The 11,803-nt window shown below is 40.4% G+C and overlaps 2 protein-coding genes across 2 annotated transcripts; both read left to right on the forward strand.

Moving 5' to 3' along the window:
• Positions 1-494: 494 nt before the first annotated feature.
• Positions 495-11,617, forward strand: LOC147166554 (uncharacterized). Its single transcript, XM_086089557.1, has 4 exons — positions 495-732; positions 1,366-2,252; positions 8,312-8,468; positions 8,871-11,617. The coding sequence occupies exons 1-4, from the start codon at positions 540-542 to the stop codon at positions 10,580-10,582; spliced, it is 2,949 nt and encodes a 982-aa protein (XP_085945683.1). The 5' UTR covers positions 495-539; the 3' UTR covers positions 10,583-11,617.
• On the forward strand, positions 4,858-6,837 carry LOC147166555 (uncharacterized). The gene is made up of 2 exons (XM_086088984.1): positions 4,858-5,303; positions 5,819-6,837. Exons 1-2 carry the CDS (start codon positions 5,111-5,113, stop codon positions 6,586-6,588), a joined length of 963 nt encoding a protein of 320 aa, XP_085945110.1. The 5' UTR covers positions 4,858-5,110; the 3' UTR covers positions 6,589-6,837.
• Positions 11,618-11,803: the final 186 nt, after the last annotated feature.

Raw genomic sequence — 11,803 nt, forward strand, 5'->3', positions numbered from 1 at the left:
AAATGGAGTGATTTGTTCCTTTAAATATTTTTCTTCAATGTACATTACTTAGTGGAGGCACATGCAGTAGCTTCAGAAAAATACATTTAATCCAGCTGCAAGAAATCGACATGAATCAGACAAAACTTGTATTTTAATTGCTTAACTAAATTAAGCAACTTGCTACGGCAAACTGTTTAAATGCTTAATTTTATTTACATATCTTGGGATTTTTTGTAACCTAACCGATAGATGCATGTTCAGGTAAAATCTGCTTAAATGAAGTACAGGATTATTCATTTTTAACGTTCATATTTTATTTTTACACTTTATATTAGGTATCAAGCGTGCTGAAAAAACCTAAGCCATGTAAGGAAGATAACTCTTCCTAGACATGTATTGTTTTTTTTAACATTCTTTTTTCGTTATGTTTTGTACCTCAAGGCGATCCGTAGATATTTCAAGTTGGCGAGTCGGCGGAAGTTGCACGCATGCGCAGTAACCAATTACGCTGACATTAGCAACAAAGCTAAGCAGCGAGCTAACGCGATTGTGTCAAAATGTGCAAAGTTCGAATCCTGAGAACGTTGGTGAAGCAGCGACTAAACGTGGCTGTCGAAGAGATATTTCAACTGTTTGAGAGCACGATAGCGGAGTACGAGAAGGAACTTTGTCGGACAAAAAAGGAAAAGGCACGACAAGACGAACTACTCGACGCTGTTCTCAAACCTCACGTTGTACTACGCAGAGCAGGTTGGTTTACTAATTGCTCACGTTATTCATGTCTTTTAATTTTTTTTTATTATACTACTCTCAACGGGAATGTAATGGGTTCCAAGCCAAGCCACCCCCCATGTTAAATAACTTTTTAGAATAGATAAATAACACTCAACAGCATTGGACTGTTTAAAGACGGTAATATTTGCTTAACCTTGCCAGCAAGATTAACTCTCGCGGTATTTGTGAGTTCACAAACTCCGGCCACTGATGCGTTTGCAGCGGATCGGATCAAGGCAATCAGTCGTTGTTTGGGCAGGACGAAACCAATAAGGAGGGGAAACAAACAAACCTGACAGACGAATGGATGCTGCAATTCTGTTCTCGCAGATATACTCACCGTTTCTTTGTTGAATTTGAACAGCGAGAGGAGTTTCGTGCATTTTTTTTTCCTGGTAAAGATGTTCAAAATAGGTGATCATAGTAGTTGTTAATTTGTTTAATGATCAAGTAACTGTTGATTAATTTTGACACCTTTTAATGTAGTTTTTATTTTTTATCCATACTAAATGTTTCTATTTTGGTCCAACAATGACGAGATTTGTCCAAAAATTGTAGTTTTCCCCCAATTCCCATTCCATCTGTGTTTGTGTCCCTTGTCTGGCAAAGACGTCCAGCAGGTGTCTGTGGCGATTGGAGAAGAAAAGCAGGAGGAGCCGGCCGAGCCTGCGTGCATTAAAGAGGAAGAAAAGCTAAACGACGAGGCTGATATCAACACGTTCACATGGGCTGGTGTCCACGTGAAGAACGAAGGTGATGAAGGTCAAGTCTCACAGCTTCGTCACAGCCCATGTGAGGAGAAATCAAGTCAACACACTGCAACACAAAGAGATGGCGTTCATTGCGAGGCATCGCACACACGTTGCATTGCTCCGCTGCCAGATATGGACAACGTGTCAAACTCTTCTGACACCGATCACAGCAACGTCAACCCTTTGGAGACCAATTACAAATCGAAAGGTGTTACGACGCATCACACTGACTACAATCAATTCAAATGCTCTCAGTGTGAGAAAACATTTCCCAGCAAAAGAGGGTTGAAAAGTCACGCCGTGTCACACATGGGAGTGAAACCGTTCTCTTGCCTCGTTTGCAACAAAAGATTCTCCTTCAAACGGAATGTCAAGAGACACATGAGAAGGCACACGGGGGAGAAACCCTTCACATGCTCAGTTTGCGCTCGACGATTTCACGACAAAGACGACATGAAAACGCACACGACGATACACGCCGGGATGAAACCTTTCCTGTGCACCATTTGCAGCAAAACGTTCTCTCGCAGGTCGTATCTTAGCGTACACATGAGAATACATACCGGGGAGAAACCTTTTCCTTGTGCAGTTTGTGCGAAACGCTTCACTCGCACGACGTCGCTCAGAAGACACGTGAAAACGCACGTCGGCGAAAGCGCTCCGTTGTCAAGCGAACACATGAAAACAGAAGCCGGCGGAGAACACTTGAGCTGCTTCAAATGCGACAAAACGGCGGAAAAAAAGGTTTGAAATTTGCATTTATGTTGGTAAATAGTGGATTGGTTGGTCTTCTGTAGCAGGGTCAAGTAATAACTTCAATTTCTCTCTTTTTTTTTGAAGGGATACTTGAGCCATTTTCAGCAGTAAAAAGTTCATATTTTGTCCGGAATTAATTTGATAACTTCATTTGTAATACGTTTAAAAACACATTTGTCCACTTGCTGTCAACTGTGAAGATGACATCACCTGTGCTGAGGAAATAGGTAACGACCAATCACCTGTTTTCTGGGTTTGGCCAGCAATTTTCGGGGTTGTTTGATTGGTTGTTACCTACTTCCTCAGCACATGTCGACAGCAAGTGGCAAACATTTATTTTTAAGTTATTAATTGTTCATGAAAAATAATAAAGTTACTGTTGAAAATGGCTCAAAGAGTCAAGTATCTCTTTAAAAAAAAAAAAAAGTTTAATCAGAGTGGCTGAGTGTTGATTTTGTACGTGTTGCCACTCATTTCCACACAATAAATCTTGTATAGCAGTAGCAGCGAACAGCAAAGTGTGTATAATGACATCTTAAATCATACTTGGTTTTATGTCATATCAAAGTTTGTCATCAATTAATACTCTAATGATTATTATTTATTTATTTTTGGCTGTAAAGTGTTTTTTTTTAGTTGTAAAGCCATATTTTGAGACTTTGGAAACATTGCTGATATCATTCATATATTGTATAAATGAGGGCCCAGCACAGATCCTTGGAGAACCCCGTAAGTGATCTTTAATTGATTTTTCATTATTAAATTAAACATTGAAACATTTTATTCAAGTCACTTTGTATCCACGTCTCTGCCAGACCTTGCCATATCTCTCTCTCTGTTATGGTCAATAGTGTCAAATAAATGTTTTAAGTCTATAAAAACCCAAATATTGAATTATTTATTGTTGATGCGCTTTCCACCAGCTCTACGACTGCCACCAACGTGGAGCCAAATTAATTTTCACGTATATTTGTTGATAAGTTTGTCAAGTCTGTGTGCAAATAAAATTTCAGATGATTGTGGAAGCAGACAAATTGGTTGGTAGTTGGCGAATTGACTGTAAATTGGTATTAGCTATTTTCATTTTGGATGAGAAAATGCTGGTGTGAAAAGATTAGAAAAATGTTTTGATAATACTTTTTATTATGTTGATGTTAAAGTATTTTTGAATGATTGCAGGTCTAATAATTATGTTTCATTTACAGTTAAGAGTGTAGGTGTTTTTATTTATATATATATTTATTAGGGCTCGGCCGATATGAGTCTTTTCAGGCTGATACAATTTCCGATATATGTGTGGGGGCGGGGGGGGGGGGGGTGTCACAGCTGATTTGTCAGCCGATTGATTTAAAACATAATGAATTAAATAACTTATTTTGGTCTCTTGGACGAGTACTGTAATCAATAAAGTGATTACAAAGCAATTCGACACAAATATATAATGTTCTTTAATAAAAGGAAGTTAGAAAATGTCTGTTAACACATTGTTAAATTAAAAATAATGAGGTGTCCAAGATTCAAAGATGAATCATTCGCATTTAGGCCACACGGGTAATCAATTCTCCGTGATATCAGGATAATCTCAACGTTACTATTTTGGCTAAACTAATGACTTCCTTAGCCTAACTTTACTACACATGTTAAAAACATGGAAAAGGTAGGCATAAAATTAATACGTCGATTGCACATATTCTGTTATGTATATGTTAGATTAATAGATATGTACTCTCGATGATTGCCATGGGGAGGCGCTCTCGTCACATGACGGAATGTGGTTACGCGGTGAGATAAAAGGAGGTGCGCATGACGCTCGCAAATATTTTGCATCTTTTATTTTATTTTATTTTTTTTTATTTTTTTTTCCTTTTTTTTTTATATTTTTTTTTAATATTTTGCATCTAATAACGCCACAAATATGCAGAGCAGTATGTAAGGCAGCACGTAGGAATTCCATGTTTGCCTCCATTTCCGGGTCTGACATAGATGAACAAACCATTCACAGTCACAAGCACACCTGGTCGGATGTAGGCCAGGGGTGGGCACACTCGGTCCTCGAGGGCTGGAGTCCTGCAGGTTTTGGATGTTTCCTCATCACAAGCTCTGCATAAGCCTGCTAACGATCCTGTTTAATTGGAATCAGCTGCATTGCAGCAGGGAAACCTCTAAAAAAAAAAAAACTGCAGGACTCCGGCCCTCGAGGACCGAGTTTGCCCACCACTGCTGTGAACGTGGATGATTTGACAATTAATTGCAAAGTACAGCTCAGGTGTATTTCACTTTAAGTTCAACACATTTGCATTATTAATAGCAATTTGTTTTCGTTTTTAACGTTAATTCAGGTCCAGTTTTTCCCTAATGTGTAATACAGTTTAAATTAATGATTACATTTATTATTAATCACTACAATCATTACTAGTACAGTGTTTTATTTTCCTATGTTTATGTGCAGTGCTAATTTCTAAACTGCATGGAACAGTAGCTGACAAAACTTCTTTGTCAAGACTCGTTAAAATAAAGTCCTAAAGGTGGCAGTATTGTACTCCAAAGATGTTGGCCAACCCGCTAATTAAACTCACAAAGAAGAAGAAGGAGACGAAGAACAACAACAACAACAACAACTGTGGCGTGTCGGTGATGTTTACACGTTGCGGTTTACCTCTTGTGGTTTTTCACTTTACTTGCTTCTTAACCGCACGTCTTTTGTCTAATAGCAAACACTTTAATTGGCCTTTCTTCCAAGTGGACTTTGCAATCGCTCGCGTTAGCTTAGCTTGTTAAGCGTCGCAAGAGACGCAGAAATTCTCATCACAGCTAACTAAGCAAGCTCGGAACTCGTTTTGTTAAAAATGTGCAAAGTGAGAATTCTGAGAACGCTGGTCAAGCAGCGACTGGACGTGGCCGTCGACGAGATATTTAAGCTGTTTGAGAGAACCATAGCGGAGTACGAGGAGGAACTTTGTCGGACCAAAGAAGAGAACGAGCGACATCGTGAACTACTGCACGCTGTTCTCAAGCCTTCCGTTCGACTACACACGGCAGGTTGGTTGATTTCTTTTCACGTACTCAGTCATTTGAACAACTTGAAAAAAAAAAGAAAGGGATATTGCAAATTTTATCAACTACTTGTCTGACATTGTGAAACCCTGTTTAAAAACTGGAAAAAATAGAATGGGAGGGAAAATACTCCGATTTCGCCTGATATCTGGTATGTGTACCCTACTTCTGAACATCCGGGCATTTCTTATATTTCCGCAAAGCAAATGCTTTCTTTACACGGCGAAAACAAACGGCGTGTTGTATTGCTTTAGCCTGTGACTAGCATACAAACCCGGCAGATTGTTATAGTAGTCATACAACATTTCATCACATTTTGAAATCCCCACAAATCAAATGACAACGATCCAAAGTCCAACGCTTTTAAATGAGCGGAGAGCTTCCTTTCACCAAGTTGACCACCAACTTTGCTTTGTGACGTAAGCTCAGAATTTTAGTGAAACCAATTTATCTTAACCGTACACTTAAACACGCTGCCGTTCTTTCTTTGTCTTGTTCAGATGTGCAACAGGTGTTGCAGGAAAACGTTCCCTCTGAGGAGCCAGCAGAGCGCCCCCACATTAAAGCGGAAAGGGGGGACGTGTGGAGATGTCCGGCTGAGGAGCAGCTCCAAGGTCACGAGGAGGAAGCTGACGTCTGCAAGCCCATATTAACTATTGTCGGTGTTAAGATGGAAGAAGATAAAGCTCAGTCCTCACAGTCTCAGCGCGGTCAGAGTGAGGGGACGTCAAGTCCACACATGACAACAGAAGCCAATGAAGATGTCAACTCTGACTCGGACTCACTCTTCACTCCGCTATCCGACATGGACAACATGATGTCGCACTCGTCTGACACTGATCATAGTCACCGTGGCAAAACATGTTTGAAAACTAAAAAGAAGTCAAAAGTGGATACGACGAGTCATACGAAGCACGACAATCATCGCGATCCGTTTAAGTGCTCTGAATGCGGAAAAAGGTTTGCCATCAATGCACGTTTGAAAGCGCACATGTTAACGCACACCGGCGAGAAACCCTTTTCTTGCTTAGTTTGCGGTAAAAGGTTCGCCATAAAGCAGAATATGAAGAGACACATGGTGATCCATACTGGGGTAAAGCCCCATTCCTGTTCAATTTGCCCTAAACGATTCTACGAAAGGTTCGAGCTGAACAGACACATGCGCAGGCACTCCACCGAGAAGGCGAAACCGTTTACATGTTCTCTCTGTGCCAAACGTTTCTGTAATGGCAGTACTCTCAAAGTGCACATGAAAAGACACACCGCGTAGAAACTGTTGAGCTCCGAGCGTCTCAAGTCAGAACGAGATGCTAAAGGCCTTTTTTGTGTGTGTGTAGTTATTCACATTTCAAAAACAAATGCAATTTCTAATGTGAACAAAATGTTTTGTGATGAGGTCAAATGATTTCGTGCTTATGGAAGTAAATGCGGCCACTCGTGTCTTGATGCATTTGTGGCTGATACATTTCAAGGAATTTGTTATTTATATGTTTATTGATTATAAAATCTTTTAACCACTGTTTTGTGCTATGTGCTCCCTCATTGCTTTTTGCACCATCCATTTTGTGGAGCATCTGTGACATTTGTCATCTTTTGATGGGATGGCATCAAATTCGGATGAATGGAACCTGAGCGACCACTCTTGAACAGTAGGTGGTGGTATGCACGTAAAAGTTGCTTGCAAATGCGCCAAGAATTGGAAGAAGAAGAAGAAGACGTTTCACGCAACCTCACGTGGACGTAACAGACAACAACGGCTTGTTTTGACAGTATTTGAATGTTGTGTTTCTAACCGCACATGTTTTGTGTAGCAGAAAAAAACACTTTAATTGCCCTTTCACGAAGTGGACTTTGCTGTTGCACGTGATAACTTATCTTAACTAGTTAGTTAAACAGCGCAAGAAAACTGAAATTTGGTTATTCGCAGAGAACTCGTAAAGTGACAATTATTTTTTACATGTTTACTCTGTGCGAAACGTTTCTGTTATAGCAGGACTCTCAAACATGAAAAGACACACTACAGAACCTGAGACTTCCAGCCGCTCAAGTCAGCACAAGAGATGTTCAAGAAATGAAGTAATAAAAAGTAGTAATAATCGCAATTATTGTTTTATTGTCTGTCTACACGTGTTGAGACACTAGTTTTATAATTTTATCAGTTGTTCACCAAAAATGCTGTTTATCAGCGATGTATGTGTGAACAATAAAAGTTGTTGAACATTGGTGCGCTCGTCAAGCCTTTCTTGAAGTAGGGAAAAAAAAAACTTTGGAAGCAGAATTCATTGTTTGATCAAAAAATATTCGATAGTTTAAACAATTATTAAAATAATGTTAGTTGCAGCTCTACTAGTAAATAAAGAGTGCTTTTTCTGTATTAAAAACAAAAATGATTTGTTTCTTTGGTTGTGAAGCAGGGTGGATTATTGGCATTTAAACTTTGTGTGAATGTCAACAATCTCGTGCCAAAAGGTCAAATTTTAGCTGAGTGTCATTTCAGGTCACTCAAACGGGGGATTGTTAGATTAGGCCTATAGGTTATTTAAGATGAGACTTTCTTCCGCATGTAGCAGAGGGCGGCTCCACGATCTTTCTGGCATCCATTAAATATTTTAACTGAGAAGAATACTCTTCTCTAGTAGTAGGTAAAGATAAATGAACTGGTAGAAGTGAATACATTTGGTAGATTTCTCAAGCCGAGCTACATTCCTCCTTCCTGACGGTGGCGGTAATGCGCCGAAAAGATGCCCCCCCCCCCTCCGCCAAACTCAAGAAGAAGAAAAAGGTAAACAGCGGCATGTTGCGTAGCTAAAACTAAAACCCAGCAGGGAAGCACTCACACTATGTTGATTTTAATTACATTTCGCTTCTATTAGCACACAAGTCTGTCGTCTCTTAGACAAACGTTCTCCTTGTTTCCTGTGGAGAAAGTCGTCTAATTTTGAGCTGTTTAGCGAGTTAGCTACACTTCGTTAAGTAAGCAGAAGCAGTGAGTGAGAGATTTGAAGAAACGCCGACTTAACGTGGAAACGTTGAAGACTTATTTGAAGAGTTTCAAAGAAGGACCGTGGAATACGAGGAAGACAACAACAAAAAAGAAGAGGAAATTACTACACGCTTTTCCCAAGCCTCGTCTTCAGCTACACAAAGCAGGTTCGTGTCGTTCTTTTACATTATTGTCAGTTTCTTTATCCAACAGTCGTTTTGATGTATATAAAACTACCTCGTTTTCTTTGTTGTTATTGTTGTTGGTGAAAGTCAAAAATGTATTATTAACCGTTAAACAAAAATGCTGTATTTAAATGAGCCGCCATTTTGGGTGTAACCAATCAAAGTCGGATCTCGCGAGAGGACGCTAATACCCGAACGTTAGAGTTAATTGTAACACAAACAACCTAAGAACTAATCCTCCTGCCTAGTTGAGTTATTATTCTACGTTTCAGCAACTGTGAGGAGCTTCGCTTTGCCTGAGGACTGTCAATGATGTCATTTTGAGTAGTGAAACTCGCTTTGTGTCAACACTGCACACTGACAGCTGTGCTTTCCTTGTGTCAGACATGCAGCAGGTGTTGGCGAAAAGTCGAGAAGACGTTCCCTGTCAGCGGCAGTGCAGCTCCACTGTGAAACAGGAGGAGCCAGGAGAAGCCCCTCACATTAAAGAGGAAGAGGCGGAGGGTCTGCAGCAGGCTGACGTCGTCACGTTCACATGGACTGGCGTCCCCGGGAAGAGTGAGGGCGACGAAGGTCAGCCCTCGCAGCTTCATCCCAGTCCGAGGGAGAGCAAAGGTAGGAATTCAAGTCAAGCTGATGGAGAACCTCCAGAGGTTGATAAGAAGTCTAAAGGTGAACATGGCAGTGAGAACAAACACTTGAGCTGCTCTCAATGTGGCAGAACGTTTGCATACAAAAGTGCTTTGAAAACGCACATGATAACGCACAGTGGAGAGAAACCTTTTGCTTGCTCAGTTTGCGGTAAAAGCTTCTCCTTCAAGCAGAATCTGAGCAGACATGTGGCAATTCACACAGGCGAGAAACCGTTTTCCTGTTTGGCTTGTGAGAAGAGGTTCTTTAGTAAGTTTGAGCTGAGAAGACACATGAGCACACACAACACCGAGAAAGCTTTTTCCTGTTCAGTTTGTATGCAGCGATTCTATCACAGCTCCCATCTCAGAAGGCACATGAAAACACACACTGGGGAGAAACCTTTGCTCTCCGACAGCTCCAGTCAACAAATGACAACGGAAGCTGATGGCGAAGAGCCGCGCTCAAAAGCAGACGACAGCACGTCACACTCTTCAGAGACGGACCACAGTGACGACTCCAAAGAAGCTTTGAAGAGTAAAAAGAAACCCGACGAGGATGTGACGCATCAAGACGATTGCAATCACTTTAACTGCTCCGTATGTGGCAAAAAATTTGCTTATAAAAGTCATTTAAAAACACACATGATGATGCACAGTGGGGAGAAACCTTTCGCTTGCTCATTTTGTGACAAACGATTCTCCACCAAGCGCAGTATGATGAGACACGCGGCGATGCACACGGACGAAAACCGCAACACCTGTTCGGTTTGTGGCATGACTTTTGCCGATAAGTTTGAAATGAAAAAACACCGGAGCACGCACACCGCCGAGAAATCTTTCCTGTGTTCGGTTTGTGCGAAAAGTTTCTCTCACAAGTCCTACCTCAGGCAACACATGAAAAGACACAGTGCGGAGAAACCGTTCACGTGTGCGGTTTGCGGCCGCGGTTTCTCTCACAGGCCGTATCTGAAAATTCACATGGTGACGCACACCCGGGAGAAAGCTTTTACTTGTTCAGTTTGTTCCAAAAGTTTCTCTCATAGGTCTTACCTGGGAGTTCACATGAGGACTCACACTGGGGAGAAACCGTTTCCATGTCCGGTTTGCGCTAAAAGTTTCTCCCAAAGCTCGTGTCTCAGACAACATATGGTCACGCACACTGGGGAGAAACCTTACAATTGTTCACTGTGTGCCAAAAGTTACTCACATCGGTCACATCTCAAGCAACACATGTTAACGCACGGCGGCAAGAAACCGTTTACGTGTCCGGTTTGTGACAAAAGTTTGTCTAGTAGCGCTTATCTGAGAAAGCACTTGCGCAAACACAATTCCAAGGATCCTTCGACCTCCAGCCGTTCGACAGCAGAAGCGGACGGAGGACAAGCGGACGACAGCGTGGCTCCACTTTCGGATTTGGACGACGTGATGTCAAACGTTTTCCAAGAATCTTTAGAGACGAGTTAGAACTCGCTGCTTTAACTGCTCTGAATGTCAACAAACATTTGGCAGAAAGGGACAATTGGAAGTTCAGTACGGTGAAGCCCGTTGAATGCAGGGGATACGTTCACGCTCAGGCAACAAGAGAAAATCCTGAAATCTGAAAATACGAATTGACTATATAATAGTAATTTATGCATTTCACTGATCTCATTATTTCAATATGAATATCTTAATTATTTTAATAATACAACCAGTACAGGGTGTACCCCGCCTACTGCCCGAAGCCAGCTGGGATAGGCTCCAGCAACCCCCGCGACCCTTGTGAGGACAAGCGGTACAGAAAATGGATGGATGGATTTTAATAATAGATTACGCTGTTATTTATTTTGTTAACAAATTGGGGCTGTCACAAACTCATGTTTTTAGAATAGATTATTCGATCACTTACTCTATTGAATATTTGCGTAATAATGGTGCAAGTAGAAAATCTATTTGCAATGTAAATATTCACATTTTCACCTTATTCCTGATAAATAGGTTGTAGTGTGGAGCTGTACCACGTCAGCAACAAAAAACATTTAAAAATATATATATTCTTAAAAATCAGTAAATTTACTGATTGTACATGTGTGCGTTGATGAAAAATATCTTCTCAAATTCCATCATTTTAGGGCAGTTTGGAGCCTTGAAAAATTATTATTATTATTTTTTTAATGATAATTGTAATTGTTAATGCTGTTGAATATTTTTGATGGCAGTTGTGCTTGATCAATTTAAAATGTAAAAGGAATTTAGAAATACGACACTGTAGTGTGTTGGATGTGTGCCTTTAATGGGTGTGGCCTAATCAGCTGGATGGAGTCAGGTTGGCTACTTTTATATTTACATGTAAGACAGTCAACAAACACTGACTGCACTGAATGTGTTACGATGATGACAACAGCAGTAAATGAAGATGCAGGACTTGGACACAATGGCTTGTGTTAATTTGATATAACCTGCTTTAAGACTAATTAGATATAAATGTTTTTTGTTTGTTTTTTACACGAAGACTGGAGAGTGGACAATGTAACCATTGTTGATTTAAAATAAAAAAATATTCGATTTAACTTTTTTATCTTCCTCTTAGTAATTCAAAAAAAAACTGCTAAACTGCAGGGTGTCTAACTTTTTCTTACAATTTACTGCAATACTTCTAGAAACATTACAATAGTGAATAAATGAATGTCGCATTTATTCATTAGT

The sequence above is a fragment of the Leptonotus elevatus genome, chromosome 11 (assembly GCF_054856555.1).
Source record: "Leptonotus elevatus isolate MCC_2025b chromosome 11, RoL_Lele_1.0, whole genome shotgun sequence".
Classification (NCBI taxonomy): Eukaryota; Metazoa; Chordata; class Actinopteri; order Syngnathiformes; family Syngnathidae; genus Leptonotus; species Leptonotus elevatus.

Coding starts and splice junctions, on each gene's coding strand:
- LOC147166555 (XM_086088984.1), top strand. CDS start 5,111: ATGTGCAAAGTGAGAATTCTGAGAACGCTGGTCAAGCAGCGACTGGAC. Junction 5,304..5,818: donor CGTTCGACTACACACGGCAG/GTTGGTTGATTT, acceptor TGTCTTGTTCAG/ATGTGCAACAGGTGTTGCAG.
- LOC147166554 (XM_086089557.1), top strand. CDS start 540: ATGTGCAAAGTTCGAATCCTGAGAACGTTGGTGAAGCAGCGACTAAAC. Junction 2,253..8,311: donor ACAAAACGGCGGAAAAAAAG/GTTTGAAATTTG, acceptor AAGCAGTGAGTG/AGAGATTTGAAGAAACGCCG. Junction 8,469..8,870: donor TCTTCAGCTACACAAAGCAG/GTTCGTGTCGTT, acceptor TCCTTGTGTCAG/ACATGCAGCAGGTGTTGGCG.